Raw genomic sequence first — 21,760 nt, 5'->3', positions numbered from 1 at the left:
TAAATAACCAAATGGATATTGTATGATTTTGCATGCAACACAGTGAGACAGTTGAAATATTTTATTATTGCTATGCCAATGGGAAGAAGTAAATAAAAGGCATTTCTATTTCACTGTATTATGTGAATTGCGAGAAACATAAAGAGATCTTGCCTATATTATCACACCAAGAAACATAAATCCTTAAAAAATAAATCCCTACTGTTCAAAATAGTAACCAAACCATGAAACAAAATTGAGATGTATAGGAATTGTATACATATTTATTGAGAGAGATATGGCTTAAGTATAGATTTATATCATGTTCTCAAATGATAAGAGAAATAAAATGATGATAATCCTCCCATATTAGTTTTATATTTTACATAACCCTAAACAAATCACAGTCATTATTCTTGGAACGAAACAAAATGTTTACAATTTATCTAGAAGAATAAATAGAAAATATCCAGAAACATTCTCAAATATGTGGGGTGCATGGGTGTTAAGAAAGAAGTCTTTCCAGATACTAAATTATACAACTAAAAAAACATAACCAAGAGTGTGTCTCTTTGGGGGAAAAAAAATATACAGCTCAATGGAAGAATGAGAAAATCCAGATATAGATCCTAATATTAAATAAAATTTTTAAACATATGATAAAGAAAATCACATATATGGTGAAGAAAAATAAATATTATTATTACTATTTTTTAAAATAAATTTATTTATTTATTTTTGGCTGCGTTGGGTCTGTTGCTGCGCACAGTCTTTCTCTAGTTGCGGTGAGTGGGGGCTAGTCTTCGTTGCGGTGCGTGGGCTTCTCTCATTGCCATGGCTTCTCTTACTGTGGAGCACAGGCTCTAGAGCACAGGCTCAGTAGTTGTGGCACACGGGCTTAGTTGCTCCGCGGCATGTGGATCCTCCCAGACCAGGGCTCGAACCCGTGTCCCCTGCACTGGCAGGCAGATTCTGAAACACTGCGCCACCAGCGAAGCCCTTTTATTACTACTGTGATATAATTTATACAGTGATATGAACAGATTATCAAGTTGATTTCAGTAGTTGAAAATGCTATTTTTACCATTTAGAAACTGATACTGTTTTCTGTAACTGATTCAGAAGCAATCTTTGATCAGTGAAAATACAATCAACCAATAGGATAAATACCCTAATTGTCATTAACTCAACAGCACTCAAAAAATAACAATATTCTTATTTTAAAACATGTTCAATTTTTTGGAGAAAATTATTTTAATCTATAATATATATGGAAATAATATTCATAATCAACTTCTGTCCTCAAGGTTATACATAACATTGACAAAGAAAAGGAAATGAGCTCTTCATCCTTTTACATGGAGAAATAACTTATATGTGCTAGAGATCAGTAGGTATAAAAACCATAAAGGAAGTGATATCCATATTTATAATATGAAGAAAAAAAAGCCAGTGCTTATTTTATGTATACCTTTTGAAATCTGAAATAAAATATTTATAAAATTTGTAGTATCTAGATGAATCTCAAAAATATAATTAAAATATTTTCTACAGGGCTTCCCTGGTGACGCAGTGGTTGAGAGTCCGCCTGCTGATGCAGGGGACACGGGTTCGTGCCCCGGTCTGGGAAGATCCCACATGCCGTGGAGCAGCTGGGCCCGTGAGCCATGGCCGCTGAGCCTGAGCATCTGGAGCCTGTGCTCCGCAGCGGGAGAGACCACAACAGTGAGGCCCGTGTACCAAAAAATATATATATATATATTTTTTGTTTGTTTCTACAAAGAAGACTTTCTTAATGTATTATCCTGGATTTCTGAAACTTTTGAAAATCCACATCCCTTACAGAGACCCTACATAGTATTTTGCAGAATGTTTAAGTATAATTACTGTATACTTGCCTTGGTATAGTAGATAATTAGAAAAAAATAATATTCACAGACTAGTTTTTGCTAATGCAAAGAAACAACTTTCTTACAGGTGTCACTGCCCTAATCAACATTTTCAAATAGGCATTTATTCTGTTTGACACACACACATATATATATGTATATATATATATATACACACACACATATATGCATATTTATACATATATATTTATACACACAAACACAGGCATATTTGTATTTTTTAAATGGTACCTCCATTGAGATCCGTCTATGTATACGATTTCTAAGACAAACACCCGTAGGTGACTGGACTTCATCAGATGATGTCCCAGAAGCTTGGTCACTCTCACCATCTGATCCCATTTTTAGATTTTCATGAACAATATCTGTATCAGAAAATGAAACATTATCTTAGAAGAGATGTATTAAATTCTACTATATCAATTTATTACCACCACAGGTAAGATGTAGACAGCCAACACATAAAAATCATAGCATAAGAAGTCTTTTACATTCTGGGTACCATAGGTGTGCAGTTAATAAACACTGCACACTTAGAACAAATGTCCTAAAACAGTAGTATAAATCCTTTTATGCTCTCAGATTATGAAGAGTTATTTTAAAAAACTAACATTCAAGTTATTACCAAGAGTTGAATATTAAAATTAGAGACCGAAAATAACACTTGAGGATTATTTTAGTCAATTCTCTTATTTTCCAGATCTGGAAACTGACACCTTGAAAGGTTAAATGACTTTCAAAGGTCACAGAGCTTAAAGGCAGACCTAAAATAGAAACCTGGTCTTTTATTTAGTTTAGTATTCTTTCCATGAAATAATGGGTATTGGGTCTATAGCCAAATGAACTGGTTCTTTGAATATTCTTTTTAAAAACTGTTTTACAGCTGCTAATGCAGCTTCCCACCCCCCTGTGTTAAAAAACAACAATTCAAAAAGTATTCACTGAGTATCACTTTGTATCATAACTACAAAGCAAGTACCACGAAATCTACTGGGGGCCAAAACATATTACACTTACATTACAAGGTGGATTATGATATTTCTTTTGTTTTGTTTTGTTTTCGGTACGCGGGCCTCTCACCGCTGCGGCCCCTCCCGCCGCAGAGCACAGGCTCCGGACGCCGCCCCGCGGCACCCTCCCAGACCGGGGCACAAACCCGCGTCCCCTGCACCGGCAGGCGGACTCCCAACCACTGCGCCACCAGGGAAGCCCGGATTATGATATTTTTTAAATAGGGATAAAAGATAAATGGGGGGCTTCCCTGGTGGCGCAGTGGTTGAGAGTCCGCCTGCCGATGCAGGGGACATGGGTTCGTGCCCCGGTGCGGGAAGATCCCCTGTCCCGCAGAGCGGCTGGGCCCGTGAGCCATGGCTGCTGAGCCTGCGCGTCCGGAGCCTATGCTCCGCAACAGGAGAGGCCACAACAGTGAGAGGCCCGCGTACTGCAAATTTTATCCCATCTGAACAAAATATTAACATGGCAGTGAAAGTCAATGTATTTATTGGGTGACTAATTCCTAATCCAATGGTATTTAATACATCCGAGGCCAAGCATTCTTTACTGCCACACTTTTAAAATGTTAAAGATAATTTAACCATGCCTTCCACTTCCAGCAAAATTTAAAAATCTTCCTTCCTCAAGGAAATGTTGAATAAAAATATAGTTTAAAATGTATAGCTAAGTTTGCATGAATATATGTTTAATACTTAGGAAGCAAAGACAAAGAGAGAACTGAAAGTCCAAAGTTGTTATGCAAAAATTGATTCTGTCACTTTCTTGGGATGGGCTTCTTATTTTGGTAAGAATGTGCTTGGATTTAGCAGCCACGCTGAGATAAAAGATGAAGCCTCGGGTGTCCCACCTGCAAACGAGAGCTCCTTTAGAAAGGCACGAGACTCTCAAAGAGCTACATCTTCAGTAAAAGGCGGACTTAAAAAAGAAATCTGCTCTTCTGCATGAGGACTACAAAGGAGCATATTAATCTCAGACTAGCACAGATCAAAAATCTTGAGTAGCAATCTGACTCAACCAAGAAACAGCTCATGTCATTACCGAGCCAAGTATAGTTCCGACATGGATACCAGTTGGTATTTTCATTTCCGTCAACAAGACAAAAGTGAAATGATGGAGGCTTACGTCAAGACTTCACTCATTTGTCACTGGTATGAGCAACTTCTTTTCTGAATCAGGTAATAGTTTCTGAGTAACTGAAGAATATTTACTTCTCAAATGGCTCAATTTTTGTGTAATTCACAATGTAACAGCTACAGACAGACAACACATTTTTAAATTTAATCTGCATTACTAACATTTTCAACGTCACTTTCTTAAGTTTAGACCAAGGATCAGCATATGTGACCTGTTTTTGTATGGCCCTGAGCTAAAAATGGTTTTGGCATCTTTAAAGAATTATTTTAAAAAGAAGATTATGCAACAGACCATATATGGCCCACAAAACCTCAAAAATTTTTACTGCCTGGCCCTTTACAGAAAAAATTTGCCAACCCCTAGTCTAGACAATCAAGAGAACAATAAATTAAGCCCTGATTTCAAGTGTTTTCCAACTTCTGTGGGGTAAATACTCCGTTCATGGCCAACCTCAAGCTACCCACATGGCATCACTGAACATGCAGTTGGGAAATGTAATAGAAATAAATAAACCCCAAAGCATAGACAACAGTAAAGTGTAGTAAAATAATTAGGAAATAATGACTTTTGAGTATTCATTACCTTTGTTTTTAATTTAGTTTACTTAATTGTACGTGTATATAATTTAAATTTTAATAATGGCTATGTTTAACAATCAGCTTGCAAAATTTCTGAAAATTTTAACCATCATCTCTCATGAACCAGTGTAAGCCACAGACAAAACCCCCCTGTAGATAATAAGCTCATCCTCCTAAAATTAACAAAACACATGAGAAAATAATCTACTATGGCTAGAGTAAGCAGATAAAGCAAGAAGCAGAATAAAACCCTCAGGAACTTCAGTAAATATAATTATGTCGTAAGACTATAAAATAATTACACTTAAAATTATATAAAAAACAAAACATGATAAATAAATAAGAAACCATCAAAAAACACCAGAGAAATATACAGAAACTTGCAGATATATATTTTTCCTAGATATTTAAAATGACACAGTGAGGTAAGAATAACTCAGGTAATCATCATATATACTAATTATTACACTAAGCTATCAAATGGTGATAATCTGGAGTTACTAAGTATGACCCTAAATTAAGGACCATCTCAAACTGCTATTCATCTTGAAATCCTGCATCCACCTCTTAAGGGTTTTGTTTTCTTCCTGGTGGACAGATTTTCAAATATTATTCCTCTGTAGTGTCAGCACTACTGCCTCTCTAGACCCTTCCATTTTTCTGCTCTCAACTTGATTTTTACCTTACAAAAAAAACTAGATAATAAAGGCTGGCTGACTTGCATACAACTAAAACCTAGCTATGGACATAAGCTACAGTCAGAAAATTTTTTAAAAAACAAATTACCTAATCTGCTTCCATTTCTGGGCATTGCCATGAAGGAGCCAAGGCTTCCTCCAATAACGCTATGTGGTCTCCGCAATGGAGGCTTCTTGAAGGACCCTGTGTACTGGTGGAGGAAGGAATGCATACTGTGAGAGGTTGGAGGCCTGCCATTCTTCACGATAGGCTCTGTGGTTCAGAGAATCCAAAAATCATTCCATCCAGGATCACATGAGAAGGATTGAGAAAGCAAGAGAGAAAACAAAACAAAAGATTATGATAGAGATCGTTACATTTAACCTCATTTCTTCGGCTATGTATATAAAGTACTAGAATTAAAATAATTTCTATGAAAAAATACAGAAAATTCTTCACTATTTGGAATTGATCTAGTAACTTAATTACCGATTTTTAATATAGTCGAAATTGGTTAGCAATCACAAAATTACTAATATAGCCCAAAGATTTTTGATCCGTTTAATACATCTCAAGACTGTTTCCATAATTCTACATTTACTGACTGCCTCATATAGTCTTTATGATTAGGCATGCTGCAGAATATAAAAGACATGATCCTGGCCTGAAGTAAGTTATATCCCTACTTGCTAGATATTCAAAAAAGTATGTCAAGTTAGTAAATAAAACAGAAGTACTTAAGTACAGATCAATATAGAAGTCCTGAAATTTATTACCCCAAATTTGGAATTTTTTACTATAAAGAGTTTTTAAAAAAAATCATAGGCCTATAACCATGCAGAAACATTACAAAAATACTTAAAAATTATTTAATTCTAAATGGGGGAGATCCTGTTTTATAATGTTTATAGGGAATCTCATGATGCCTTTCCACCTCCAAAGAGCTTTGGTAACTGTTAAGGACATGAAGTCTTCTGTGACTGACAGTCTTTTGTATTAGAATTACGTTTTTACTGGTAGCAGGCAGGAATTTTAAAAGGAAGTGGGCTTCTCTGAGTATCTTTTCCTCTAACATGCAGCTGGCTCTTCTTTTGTAGCTGATAATCAGGAGTAAGGATTATTTCCTAATGAGGAGATTCCTCTACATGTAAAGGTTTATCAGACACAGAGAACAACTGGCAGGACCAGGTGGTTCAGATCCACAGAACAAGAAAGACCATGGCATGGGCTTATGAAAAATGAGCTAAGAAGGCCAGTGGGCTTGCGCCTCAACTAATAATGGCTGCCTAAAAGGAGCAGAGAGGAGGAGGATGGGGCAAAAGAGCCCTCAAGGATCACACAAGGCCTAGGTCATCTACTCTGGGTAGAACACCAGACTGGAGGTAGGGGAAATGCATAACTAGTAAAGCAGAACATCAGTCCATGTCCCGTGCCTGTACATTCCTTGGCAATAGCTAGCTGATCAAAGATTTGGGGATCTTAACCTAAGCCTAGCAAAACAAACAATGATTTAACAATGAATGGGGAGAGGGTATCTGTCATTAACATATAAATTAGTTACAAACACTCGGGGATACAGGCTAGAACTATAAGAAACATCTTCTCTTTCTAGGTTATAATATTTCATATCTGGAATCATAATATATAAATATTCTGCCTAGAGACATTTGTTTTAGTTGCTCTCTGAAGTTATCCTGAGAAACATAGCTTTATAGTACTGGGGAATATTGCAAAAAAACAGAGATCATAAATACATTCAATTATTCAGGGGATATTTATTGTGTGCTTACCATTTGACAAGCACTCTTCCAGGCCCTGGGCATGAAGAGGTAAACAAAACAAACAAGGTACTACTCTGAAACTATAAAATCTACTGAAGGGGAAAAAAGATAAGAAACTAATAAATAAGAAAAATATCAGATAATGACAGGTAATATGCAAAAGATTAAAATAGAGAAATATAGTAGAAAATAAATGAGTGGCTATTTTACACTGGAATATTGAAAAAAGTTCTCTCTGTAGAGGTATTTTCAAAAGAAGTATAAATGCAAGAAAGAGCCAGTCATAGGAAGATGGGTGAGTGGTGGGTTAGAAGATATTCCAGACAAAGGGAAAAGCTACTGCAGAAGTCAGCATGTGGCAAAGAGTTTGACTTATTAGAGCAATGGTCCTCAAACTTTAGCATGTTTCAGCATCACCTTCAAAGACTTGCTAAAACACAAGATATCTGGGTCCCACCCCCAGACCTCCTGATTCAGTTAAGTCAGGCATGGAATCCAAAAATTTGCATCTCTAACAAATTCCCAGGTGATGCTGATGTTACTCATCCAGGGGTCACACTTTGAGAACCACTGCATCAGAGAAACAGAAAGAAAGCAAGTGTAGCTATAGTAATAATTGTGGGGGGAACAGTGTTATTAAGTAAGATCAGAGAAGAGAAGCAGATTTATATGTCACCACAGAAGTCTAAATTTCACTCTGAGATTGGAAGCAGTTTATGGTAGCTCTGAAGTAGGAGGTAATATGATCTGATTCATGTTTTAAAAATATCACACTGAGGGGTCAGGGATAGTGGGAGGTAAGGAGGCAGGGACGACTTATAAAGGGGTAGCATGCGAGGGGTCTCTGTGGCAACTGAGTAGCTCTTTATCCTGACTGCACTGGTGGTTACATGAATCCACACATGTGATAAAATGACATAGAATTATATTCACGCTTTATTCCAATGTTAATTTCCTGCATTTGACAATGTTCTATAGTCACAGAAGGTGTAACCAAAAGTGGGGGGGGGGTACTGAGAGAAGGTACAAGCAACCTCTCCGTACTATCTCTGCAACTTCCCCTGAATCTATTAATTATCAAAAATTTAAAAAATTTTTAAACGTCACTCTGGTTGCTGCTGGAGAACATATGATAGGAAAACAACAGAAGGGAAACAGGAGGAGGAGACTATTGTATAGTACTCGAAGCAACAAATAATGGTGGCCTGGACTAGGATGAAGAGAAGCAGGCAGATTTAGGATATACTACACAAAGGCAGAACCAGAAGGCCAGCAGACATGCCTGCAAAATTACTTTCATACATAACTCTCCGCAACCCACCACAGCTTTTAGTGATAACCTACATTAAAAATATTTATCCAAAGAAAAATTTTAAATCTCCAATAGAGTGACTGTTAAAAATATATGAAATACAATATGTGAAAGGACAATTGGAATCATGTGTCAAGTATGCAAATGACTATCATTAACAGTGAGTTTTTAAAAGTTATTTATGTAGTAAATATATAGGAAACAATGGTAGAGGAGGGAAGAAAGGGTAAAAGAGAAAATAATCAAGGATAATTCCTGGATTTCTAGTTTTAAGTGGTTTAGGTTAAGTGAGGGAAGTTGGAGTAAAAGCTGATTTGGGGGGGAAGGAAATCAAGCTTTGTAGTTTAGTCATATGTATTAAATTTAAGGTTCTTATTAGACATCTATGTGGAGAAGCCAAGTAAGCATTTTGATATGAATCTAAAGATCCAGAAAAAAATCCTGACTAGAGAGACAAATTTCGGTGTAGTCAGCATTACATAGTAGCTGAAGTCATAGGACTAGATGAGGTCAAATATTCACACATTTCAAGATTATGACAGCAATTAACTGGACAGTTCAGTAAAATAATAATACTCTGTATTTTAAAAAGAAGTGGAAACCTTTAAGGCATTATGCTAAATGAAATAAGTCAGACACAAGAGGACAAATAGGCAAAGGAGAATAGTGGTTACCAAGTCCTGAGGGGAGAGGAGAATGGGGAATTACTGTTTTGGTTTTTTATAATTTTTATTTTATATTGGAGTATAGTTGATTTACAGTGTTGTGTTAGTTTTAGGTGTACAGCACAGTGATTCAATTACACATATATGTGTATCCATTGTTTTTCAGATTCTTTTCCCATATAGGTTATTACAGACTACTGATCTGTTTTCTTTTTTTTTAATTAATTAATTAAATTTCGGCTGCACTGGGTCTTCGTTGCTGCGCGCAGGCTTTCTCTAGTTGTGGCGAGTGGGGGGCTACTCTTGGTTGCAGTGCAAGGACTTCTCATGGAGGTGGCTTCCTTCTCTTGCGGAGCACGGGCTCTGGGCGTGCGGGCTTCAGTAGTTGTGGCTCACGGGCTCTAGAGAGCAGGCTCAGTAGTTGTGGCATGCTGGCTCAGTAGTTGTGGCACACGGGCTTAGCTGCTCTGCGGCATGTGGGATCTTCCCAGACGAGAGCTCGAGCCTGTGTCCCCTGCATTGGCAGGTGGACTCTCAACCACTGCGCCACCAGGGAAGTCCGGAATTACTGTTTAATGTGTACAGTGTTTCAGTCTGGGCTGATGAAAAAGTTCTAGATATGGTTACTGGTGGTGGCTGCACAACAATGTGCATGTATGTACTAACTAAAACTGTATGCTTCCAAATGGTGAAAATAGTAAATTACAGGTTATATATATTTTACCACAATATATTTTAAAAAGTAATGGAAATCTATATGAAAACCTGCACTAGATCTTTCCTATTCTATAATTAGCTCCAAGTAAGGATTTCAATGACTTTTTAATACCATAACATGGCAATCATTAGATTCCACTAAGAAATTTATTTGACATCTTATTTATTTGGATATTCTGATTATGTGTAATACTATGATCAGGAGAACGAATTTCTTAGCCAACACCTCGTAGCCTTAACTCACTCCCTGGTTCCTAATCCTGCTCTTGTAAGCTCTCTTATTAACCAGATCCTATTCCAGACCCTACATACATCCAATGAAGTCTGTGCTTTCAGCCTCATTCTCTCACAGACCTTGTGCTATTTGGAGGAGTTAGCACTACTTAGAACACCCTATGTCATCCACTATTGTCAAAAACTGTCACTGCTACCGTGTAGTGTAGCAGTCCCCAACCTTCTTGGCACCAGGGACCAGTTCCGTGGAAGACAACTTTTCCACAGATAGGGTGGGGTGGGGTGGGGGTGGGGGATGGTTCAGGCGGTAACGCGAGCCATGGGGAGCGATAGATGAAGCTTTGCTCACTTGCCCGCCGCTCACCTCCTGCTGTTTGGCCCCGGGCGGGGGTGGGGGGGGGGCGGGTTGGGGACCCCGATGTATCAGATTACCAGGAGAAAGGGAGAAACCTGGAAATAAGGTCTCACAATATCCATAAAACTAGTCTTGTTAATTCTGAACAACACGATAAACTGTCCCAGTGCCACAGACTGAGGAGTAAGGACAAGAAACTGAATATCAGGAAAACTGGACCATTTCAATCTTTGCCTTTTGGGGTTTTTTTTTTTGTTCTTGTTATTGCTGCCTTTGTAAGCCTCAAATAGTTTACGGATAATAAAACATTACTTTTGCCTTTCTATAAGTGTGATCTATTCTCTTCATCATAATTAAATTGTCACCTGTCCTCCTCATCAAATCAATAATTTCAATACACTTCTCATTACAGAGTAAGGCTAACTACTTAAAGACAACATCATGAAATATAACTTTCTGTATGTCTAAAATCATAGTAAGACTTCTAGCAAGCAAATCAAGAATCTATGAGAAAAAGGTATATTTCAGATGAACTGTTTTTACTGAGATGAAATTCACTAACATAAAATTAATCATTTTATTTGGTAGATGTACAATGTTGTACAACCATCACTTCTATTTAGTTCCAAAATATTTTCATCACTACCAAAGGAGACCCTGTATCTACTACACAGTCACTCCGCATTCCCCCCTCTCCTGAGTCCCTGGCAACCACTCAGCTGCTTTTTGTCTCTGGATTTACCTATTCTGGATATTTCATAAAAACGGAATCATAGAATATGTGACCTTTGGGGTCTGGCTTCTTTCAGTTTTCAAGATTCATCCATATTGTAGCATGTATCAGTACTTCATTCCATTTTATGGTTGAATAATATTCCATTCCCGGAATATGTCACATTTTGTTTATACATTCATCTGTTGATGGACATTTGAGTTGTCTCCCCCTTTTGGCTACCGTATATACTGCTGCTATAAATATAAACATTCATGTGCAAGATTCTGTTTGAATACTTGTTTCAATTATTTGGATATATTCCTAGGAATGGAACTACTGGGTTATATGGTAATTCTATTTTTAACTTCTGAGGAACTGAGATGAATTAATGTTTGACAGGTTTTTTTTTAAATGAAACATTCAGTGCCTTCTCAGTTACTAAAAAAAAAAAAATTTGATGTGCTCAGAATTCTCTTTCCTTGAAAGTACTTTAGAAAAAAATGTTTCTTATACTTCAGTTTGTAAATTTTAGTGCAAAAATTTCATTTTATAATTAGGAAAAGCTGTATTGAGTTAAGGCCAGTATGCTTAAATCAACCACATTTGCAAACTTTCAACCTAATTTTAACACACTAAATATAAATTCAAGATTCCTCTTTCCCTGGGTCCAATCCACCGATCAATCTGTAAACACACTAGCTTATCTAGAAAGGTACTCTAATGCGAACTATAATTATATTATACATTTATAACTGAGTTAAAAGCATTCACAGTATGACTCCTAATTATCAAAATAGAGATAATAGCTCAAATTCTCTTTGGATGGAGGTAGAACATGTATGAGTGACAGTGTATGTACATTTTGATACACCAACTGTATCATATGCATTATAATTTTCCCAAGATTTTTATAGTATTAGCCCCATTTAGGTGTACTTTCTCATTTGATTTGTCCTAGAATATGCATGAGAGACACCTGCCTATATATAATGCAAGAGTAAGAGGATTCTGCTCATACAAGTGACTGAACAACAGACAGCAGATGAAAAGTTGGTTTAGTTTATTTAAGAAAGTTATAAACTATATTCTTCCTCCTCAAGCCAGCACTACCACTATATAGTTGTTAGACAAATATCACTTGCTTTACAAACTGGTTATAGTGTATGTGAGAAGATCTTTTAAGAAGCATAGTCTGCCTCTTCTCATTCATTAAACCATATTCAGACACAGACTGTGTGTGCTACCGATCTTAGGAGCTTTTTACCTTTAAGATAAACTCCATAAAGAAAGAAAATGTTGGAACCAGCTATCAGGTACTGAAAGATAACCAAAAAGGTAAAGAATCTTTGTGAAAGCTGTCCCATGTGCTGTTGTTATACATAGGAAATAAGTAATAGCAGATATAACTCAGAGATAGCCTATGCTACCAGCAATCTCTGCAACCCAAGAGGAATCAGTCTATTATGACATCTTCAAGTATTAATTCAAGTAATTCGAAAAACTTAAAGAGGAAACTCAGTAGAGTTTCTATTTTCTCTTCTTTACTAATTGTTAATGTTACTACTAGAATAAAAGTAAATTTTAAACTATGTTCTACTTGAAAAAAATTTTCAATGTTTAACCATTCATTATAAATTAAGCATGTTTTAAGACAATTAATACTAAAATATTCCAGGAAATATGCTATGAATCTAAAATATTAATTAGCTCTCCAAAAAGTATGTACATTTTCTTTGACTCACACTCTTTTTTTTATTTTTAAGAGGTTTGTCTTGTAGTCAAATTCCCATCCAGAATGTGTTCCCAGAAAGCATCTATCAAGATGTATTCTGTGCTTACTTTACCCCTGAATATCACTGGCAAATAGCTCGCAAGACTCATGGATCATAAGAATGAATATACAGGGTTTAATTAATAACAAGAAATCAAAGGGGATCTGAGAGAGAATTAAGGATTTTTCTCCTGGCAAAAGGAATAAAAGTAAAACATTATAATATCAGCTTTGAGATTTGATCCAAATGTAAAGTATTTCTCTCCTAAAGTAAATTATATCCAAATTATTATTTTAAATTTTCTACCAAACTCATCTATGTTTCCCCTCCTATATTATGAGCCAGATAACCTTGAGTAAAATAATGACCCTTCTGAGGAAGAGATAAACTGAAGGTTGGGTAGGATAAATTACTTACCCAGAGTCATGTAACTAATAAGTGTGTAAGTGTATCCCAAATTCCAATCCATGACTTTTAAAATAAATTTATTTACTTTATTTTTGGCTGCGTTGGGTCTTTGTTGCTGCACACGGGCTTTCTCTAGTTGCGGTGAGCAGGGTCTGCTCTTCATTCCTGTACGCGGGCTTCTCATTACGGTGGCTTCTCTTGCTGTGGAACATGGGCTCTAGGTGCGTGGGCTTCAATAGTTGTGGCATGCGGGCTCAGTAGTTGTGGCTCACGGGCTCTAGAGCACAGTCTCAGTAGTTGTGGCACATGGGCATAGTTGCTCCGCGACATGTGGGATCTTCCCGGACCAGGGTTCGAACCCATGTCCCCTGCATTGGCAGGCGGATTCTTAACTACTGCGCCACCAGGGAAGTCCCAATCCATGACTTTTAAAGTCCAGAGCACTTTCCATTATACCTTTCCCTCTCTCACAAGGGCAGTTACATTTCATCCAGAGGGGGTGAGGGTATTCATGTTTTCACCAACTGCCACAAACCTCTAAACAGAAGAACTTCAGGCAGAGGCAAGGAGGAGAATCTGCACCTTATGACACACTGGCAGCCATTCCTGTAAGCTCCTTCCCTGGTTATTACTATGACATCTCTAGGGCTATTTCAGTTTTGAATATGTAGGCTTGTTCTACAGATTTCATCAGGATTTTGCAGCTTAATCCATTCAATTTAACAAACTTTTTATTTTATATCAATATCTGTGTACTAACTACTTTACACTGTAAAAAGAACTGTCAAACTTGTGAAACATTATATGCCTATCTACTGTAAGTGCTTTCAATACTATGGATAGATTCTTTGGTCAATATAAAGTAAAAAAAATGGTATGATTCACTCATATGATAAACCTTGTCGTCTATGTGGATAGTCAATATATGCATATATAATGTTATAAAACTGATGAAATTTAAAACAGGAATTTCACAAACTTTTTTTTTTTTTTGGCCACGCCGCATGGCTTGTGGGACCTTAATTCCCTGACCAGTGATCGAACCCAGGCCCTCAGCAGTGAAAGCACAGAGTCTTAACCACTGGTCCACCAGGGAATTTCCAGGAATTTCACAAACTTACTATGCACTTTTAAGCTGTATAAACTTTGGTTATAAGAATAACAAAAATATTTAAATGTTAATTTGAAAATAGCTACTTAACTAGGATAATATTATACAAAGTATTCTTATTTAAGAACTAATGAAAAATGGAAAGATAAACAGGATAGAGAATTCATCAGGGTTAGAGACCAGCTATAGTAACACTGTTGGAGTAAGAATGGAACATTCCAGTAAGCAAGCAAAAGTTACTGAACTAGGGAAGGAGGCAGAGAAATAAACAGAAGGAACCTACTAAGGACTAATCAGGAAAGTAAATTTACATTCGATTTATCATGTAATTCAATTCTCTCCTCCCCTTCCCTACCCCCTAAATATTTACCATTATCTTTGCTGCTGTTTTCTTCAATAGTCATTTGTTCAGCCAATTCAGACAACGATTCATCAATAGTCTGGCTTCCTCGAAGCGTGAGGGATAGCCTTCTCTTAAATTTTTTCATCCTATCAACTGAATGTGACTTGAAAAATCCTGAAAGAAGAGAACAGAATGAACATAAGATTAAAGCTATGAATATCTTACAGCTCCAGAAAAATGCTGTTCTCGGTTTACTGGGAATCTTCAAAATAAGAATAAAATGAGGAATTCTCACATCCATCAAACATCACAAAATCCAACCCTTCCTTAAAAAGATCCACTCACTTGAATTAATGCCATATTCATATCGCATCATCAGAAGAGCAAGAATTCTACAAAACTAAAGACTGAGATTTTAAGCATCACAACTAAACTTAGAAGGATTACAAATCTTCCTAAAATGAGCTTTGTAAAAACCAATTTAGTGAAAATATATCATTATTTTGATGTGTAGGTTCCATTATTATAAGTATCAATCATCATATTGGAACCAGTCAGTGATATCTTTAAATATAACTGAGGGGATAAGACAGGTGAAAGAGGTGGGGTAGGGAGAGAATAAAGAATGATGCTTGACAATTTATTAAACAGCTCCAACAGAAATTTTCTTTTTTAACTTCTTATTTAGCCAATATATTGGGGGTTTGTTCTTCCCCCCACCCTGGTCAGCTGTCAGGAGTCTCCTCCTATTATTATAACAATGCCAAATTTTAGAAGGAAAAAATAAAAGTCAAATTAACAGGTTTCAAATGCCTACTCCATACTAGACACTCACGTCTCTGAATTCATTTAGTCTTCCTAATTCTAAAGAGCATACTATACTATCCCATTTTCACAAATAAGCAAACAGGCTCAAAGAAGTTCCCTGACAGAAGGCAAACAAACAATTATCGATAGAACTGAGATTTAAAACTAAGATTACCATTTACCTTTTCCCCCACATTTTAACATCTCTGAAATCAGGATGTATCACAATTACAGTTAAGTCCCCTACATACGAATGAGTTCCATTCCAAGAGCGTGTTCGTAAGTCCAATATGTTCATAAGTCCAACAAAGTTAGCCTAGGTACTCAACTAACACACGCAGCTATATGGTACTGTACTGTAATAGGTTTATAATACTTTTCACACAAATAGTACATAAAAACAAACACAAAAAATAAAGAAAACATTTTTAATCTTACAGTACAGTACCTTGAAAAGTACAGTAGTACAGTACAACAGTTGGCATACAGGGGCTGGCATCGAGTGAACAGGCAAGAAGAGTTACTGACTGGAGGAGGGAGAGGAGGTGGGAACTGGCAGAGTTGAAGGATCATCTGCAATAGGAGATGGAGGGCAAGCTGCAATTTCACTCACACCTGATATTGATGGAACACATATTGCATCTCTGAAAGTTCACAACTTGAAGGTTTGTATGTAGGGGACTTACTGTAATGGGATGTCAATTATAATTGACAGCTTTCTTTTTTCCTAGTAGTACATACACTAATGGTATAATTCATAGTGGAGTCTTGGATATGATCAAACAAGGTATCTGCCAAAACCAATTCCTCAATTATTTACCTGTAACTTCTTTTCTAATTTACAGTCTTAATTGTGGTGAGCTAGTTTACCAGATTACCAAGTGTACTGTAACCATTACCCCAACTAAGAGCTTCTTCTAACTCCCCTATGCTAAAATACCTGTTTTACCATTTTGCTTATTTTCTCATCCTAGGGCTCTATTCCAAGTAGCTGAGTGTGCTGAACAAGTGAACTCTACATAAGATATTTTTAATGAATAATTTTTGTTTGCTCAAAGGCTCGGGGTAGGGTACTGAATACAAGTTTACAAGTGATAATATTATGTTTTACCAACTCTGTTTTACATACTTAAAGACAAATCAATGTTGCTGAATATTTTCTACTAACCTTCCAGCTGACCTCTTTCCAGTTGTGCCTAAACCGCAATTAAACCTACTGGGTTCTAAATTTTAGTTATTATATTTTCAATCCTAGAATTCCTATTTGATCCCTTTCTATAGATTCAAGTTCTCTACTGAAATTCTTCACCTTGCCATCTATTTTCATGACTAGGTTATAGTATTTTAAAGTTCTTGTCTATAACTCCAGAATTACACAACCTATGAATAACCTGCATAACCTGTTTCTATGCTGGTTTTTCTCTGTTGGTCCTGTTGAGTGCATAGTAATTTTTTTACTGAATACTACACATTGTATGTGAATGACTGTATGAAAATATGTAAGAAAAAATGTAGAAGCTCTGGATGATGTTATTATCTTCTTCCAGAAAGGATTTATTTTTTTTCTAACAAGCAGTCAGAGTAAGAGATTACCTCAGTCCAATCAGGAACAGAGCTGGCCTGAGACTGAGTTTCAGATACTATAAAGTCTGGCCTACTTCTGTTTGTTCCCACTCCTATGGTGTGGCCTTTCAAAAGATTCAAACTGCAAACCTAGGACTAAAACAACAACAAAAACTATTGAAAGCTCCACTCAACTCCCTCAGTTGCTTTTTGCTCACCTCTCATACACTGCTCAACTTTTATCCTCTTATCCAAAAGAGCTTAAGAGTTAGAAAATATCTCTAGAGGAAACCCACAGAATACGTCTATTTCTCTTCTCTCCTGAATCTTTACTCCTGAAGTCTTGACTGACTCAAAAGCTCTACGATGCCTTCAAACTATATTTTTTCCCTAGTCTCATAGGGAGCCTTAGTCTGTCTGATACAAGTTCCTCCCATCACAGGCAGAAATGGACATTCAGATGTAGATTAAAGGAGATAACATATACTTTAGCAAACAAGGTGAATTTATAGGAGGCAGTCAGTAAACTTTAAGAGTTGTTTCCAACTAAGAAACCTGTAACTATATGGCTGACCTAAATGCTAGATTCTTTACTTCTCAAAGTCAGCCTTTATATAGCTCTACCTTGACAGTCAGTAATCCATGCCATTTGCTTAAAACATATTAGATATTTAAGGTGAATTGAGCTATCACCAATCTTCATCTACCCTTTTGTTTCTCTAAGGATTGATACCAGAGACACCCTCCTTTGTATCCAGAATCATCCTATGCAGTTAAGGGGTAACTCTGCAAGCTTGGGGGGTTAAACTCTGCACATTCCAAAGAAAGGAATCACCTAAGACAAGCTCCTAGGAGATAACCTCTGACCCCTTGCAATATCCTGCCTGATAAATTTCTTTGTATACCTAAAATCTTGGGCCACACCAGATAATTTATATTAACAATATGAATTATGGTAAATCCCTATCTCTGTATGCCTGGGGCTTTGGGCCACACCATTTATCAGCCTGACCTCAGGGAGGGAGGAGAAATAAGGGAAACTGGAGACTAAGTAACTAAAGACAGTCATGTAGGTACTTCCATGGCTATGTAATTGACCCCTAAAAAAAACCTCTGGACACCAAGATTCAGGTAAGCTTCCCTGGCTGGCACCACTTTGCCATGCTGTCATACAGGACAACTGGAGGAATGGAGCACTGTCATGCAATTCCACTAGGAGAGGATAACCGAAAACCCGCACCTGGTTTCTCTCGGACTCCACCCTATATACCCTTTCCCCTGTGCTGATTTTAATCTGTTATCTTTTCACTGTAATAAAACAATCATGAGTTTAACAGCTTTTCTCTGATTTCTGTGCCCTTTTAGCAAATTATCAAGCATGAGACTATCTTAGGAACCCTCAACACACACTCCTTCAAGAAATCTGTGCGCCCTAACAAAAACCTCTAAGCGCTAGTAGCTCACAGTTACCAACTTTTTGACTCCAATTTTCTCAGTCAAGTGGTCACGAATGTCTACGTAACTATACAAACATCACCACTTCAGAATCTTGCACACCATTTTTGAAAGCTTGCTGACCATGTACCTGCCTCTTATTTTAGATGACAAATAAGGATAAAATAACAAACTATAACAGACATGTTATTACAGAATTAATTCACATAACATGGTAACATCCCATTCTGACCATGTATGTGAAAAGTGGTCACTCCAAACTGCCTTGTACTGTAAATAAAAAATATGCCCTGGATTTTAAAGACTTAGTATTTTAAAAGAATGTAAAAAATCTATTGTTATATGCATAACATGATTTTGAAAAATTCTAGACATATTTAAGTAAAATTTATCAATATTTCTAAAACTAACTCTACTAATTAAATATACCTGCAAAATACTTTAAAATTCAGTATGGTGCTCACATTATATTTCTATTGGGCAATGCCACTATAGAGCGCCAAGTAAATCTTGATGGCTTTAAGTGGGTACAGAAAAGGGGGGGAAGGGAAATCACATAAGCCTTAACTTTTTCTTCATACAATGCTTTTGAACAATATATTAGTTGAAATTCTATGTGTTTATAACTCAGAACAACAGTATGCATTTCCATCAAGAGCGAAGAAAATTCTAGTATATAAAGTAACTAACTTTATGTATTTTCTACTCTGTCAGGAATAAGAAGGACATTTCTAATTCATTAATAAGAGGTGCAGTGGTTAAGAATCCGCCTGCCAATGCAGGGGACACGGGTTCAAGCCCTGGTCTGGGAAGATCCCACATGCTGCAGAGCAACTAAGCCCGTGAGCCACAGCTAAGGAGCCTGCGCTCTAGAGCCCGTGAGCCACAACTACTGAGCCCACATGCCACAACTACTGAAGCCCGGGCACCTAGAACCCATGCCCCACAACAAGAGAAGCCACCACAATGAGAAGCTCGCGCACCGCAACGAAGAGTAGCCCCCGCTCACCGCGACTAGGGAAAGTCCACGCACAGCAACGAAGACCCAATGCAGCCAAAAATAAATTTATAAAAAAGAAAAACTTCATAATAAAACACATTGCATCCTCAAAAAGGTCCTATTTTTTTAATCTTCCATGCTATAACTGTAACCTTTTAATTAAGTCACAATGATCAGTAAACACAGATGTTAAGGAATTTCATCAACGATGCCTAGATCATTATTAAAGAAAAAATACTCCCAAGTTAAAGATTCCTTGACATATCTAATTATCTTTAAGAAGAATTATGCATGTCAACTTTTTTGCCCATTAGATTGAGGACAAAAACACATGCAATGCTACAATAAAACACCTTTTGTGAAGTAAATATTACTATTTACATTAGCTTGAAGGTTAACTAATATGTACTGTATATTAATAAAGCAGTGCTAAATTACTGATTTCCTAAAACCAAAACCCTCGAGAGTTGCGTTAAAGGACTTCCCTGGTAGTCCAGTGGCTAAGACTCCATACTCCCAACACAAGGGGGCCTGGGTTCAATCCCTGGTCAGTGAACTAGATCCCACATGACGCAACCAAGAGATCGCAAGCTGCAACTAAAGATCTCGCGTGCCGCAACTAAGACCCAGCACAGCCAAATAAGTAAATAATATTTTTTAAAAAACAGTTGGGGTAAAATATTTTTTCTGTTTTAGCAAAAACTTTTATTTGGGATTGTTAGGCTCTTTACACTGTCGTTTTCATGAAGATTAAGATATATTAACAGTAATTTATAGTGAATGCTTAAATATTGTTTTATATTTAAATCCATGCCACTGAAAAAGCTATTTTTATCTTAGAAGTAAGTGTACTGTAATTTAAAATAAACCCTAAATAAAAACTACACAACTGTTTGGTTTTAATATTTTAAAGACTTAGCTATCTAGAGAACAATTATAAATGCTCAAATTTCAACATAAGCTTTACCCTGCAAAGGGCTCTTTCCTGACCCTGACCCTCTCTATTCCTTTATCCTTAGTTTTTTTTTTTTTTACTCACAGTTGTTTTGTTTTTACCACGTATAAATAATACATATATATTCCATATATATATACCCATTCGAATATATCTGTGTGCATGTATAATACAAAACAACTTTTATGCCTTTCTAGTTGTCAAAAAGATCTCCAGCTTTTTGCCATAGCTAGATCAAATTTTAAAAGGTAAAGAAGCAATAAATGATACTCAGAATGACTTACTATAAACTCTGCCTCTTTCTCTTCCTCCCTCCCCTATATATATTTATACACACACACACACACACACACACACAGCTGAAAATGTTCAAAAATCAGTTTCCAACTACAAGTGCTTAAAAGAAACATGTAATGTGTTACCTTACTTTAGCACCTAAAATTTGATCTGGGATTGCCTGCTGTACAATTAAGAAATTTTTTCATGTTTTTTTTTTTAATCCTGAAAATGTAATTACAAGCATACATAAGCATGCAGTAAAACAAAGTGCATCTTTATTGTACTTTGTTTTACTGCACAACAGATAATGTGTTTTTTACACTAATGGAAGGTTTGCAGCAACCCTCCAAGTCTACAGGTGCCATTTTTCCAAAAGCATTCGCTGACTTCGTGTCTGTCACATTTTGGTAATTCTCACAATATTTCAAACTTTTTCATTATATTTGTTGGGTTGATCTATGATCAGCGATCTTTGATGTTACTATTGTAACTGTTTTGGAGCACCACAAACCTCGCCCATCTAAGACAGTAAACTTCATAAATGTTATATGTGTTCTGACTGCTCCACCCACCAGCGGTTCCCCCAACTCTCTCCCTCTCCTCAGGCCTCCCTATTCCCTGAGACACAATACTGAAATTAGGCCAATCAATAACCATACAATGGCCTCCAAGTGTGCAAGTGAGAAGGGTCGCACATCCCTCACTTTAAATCAAAAGCTAGAAATGACTTAGTGAGGAAAGCATGTTGAAAGCCAAGACAAGCCAAAAGCTAGGCCTCTTGTGTTACACAGTTAGCCAAATTGTGAATGCAGAGGAAATATTCTTGAAGGAAATTAAAAGTGCTACTCCAATGAACACCCGAATAAGAAAGCAAAATAGCCTTACTTCTGATATGGAGAAAGTTTTAATGCGCTGGATGGAAGATCAAGCCAGCCACAACATTCCCTTAAGCCAAAGCCTAAACCACAGCAAGGCCCTAACTCTCTTCAATTCTA

At 36.7% G+C, this 21,760-nt stretch overlaps 1 protein-coding gene across 1 annotated transcript in view; it reads right to left on the bottom strand.

The window, feature by feature from the left end:
* CDK17 (cyclin dependent kinase 17) overlaps nt 1–14,851 on the bottom strand; it is a 44,301-nt gene extending 29,450 nt beyond the window's left edge. The window contains exons 1-3 of the mRNA XM_065887931.1: nt 14,734–14,851; nt 5,402–5,566; nt 2,121–2,254 (exon numbers count right to left, since the gene is read on the bottom strand). Coding sequence (XP_065744003.1) covers nt 2,121–2,254; nt 5,402–5,566; nt 14,734–14,851 — 417 coding nt within the window. The remainder of the gene's footprint in view (nt 1–2,120; nt 2,255–5,401; nt 5,567–14,733) is intronic.
* Between the last annotated feature and the right edge of the window lie 6,909 nt (nt 14,852–21,760).

The sequence above is a fragment of the Phocoena phocoena genome, chromosome 11, assembly GCF_963924675.1.
Source record: "Phocoena phocoena chromosome 11, mPhoPho1.1, whole genome shotgun sequence".
Classification (NCBI taxonomy): domain Eukaryota; kingdom Metazoa; phylum Chordata; class Mammalia; order Artiodactyla; family Phocoenidae; genus Phocoena; species Phocoena phocoena.
The sequence above is the reverse complement of the archived record's forward strand: the minus strand, read 5'-3'. Positions and strand labels throughout refer to the sequence as shown.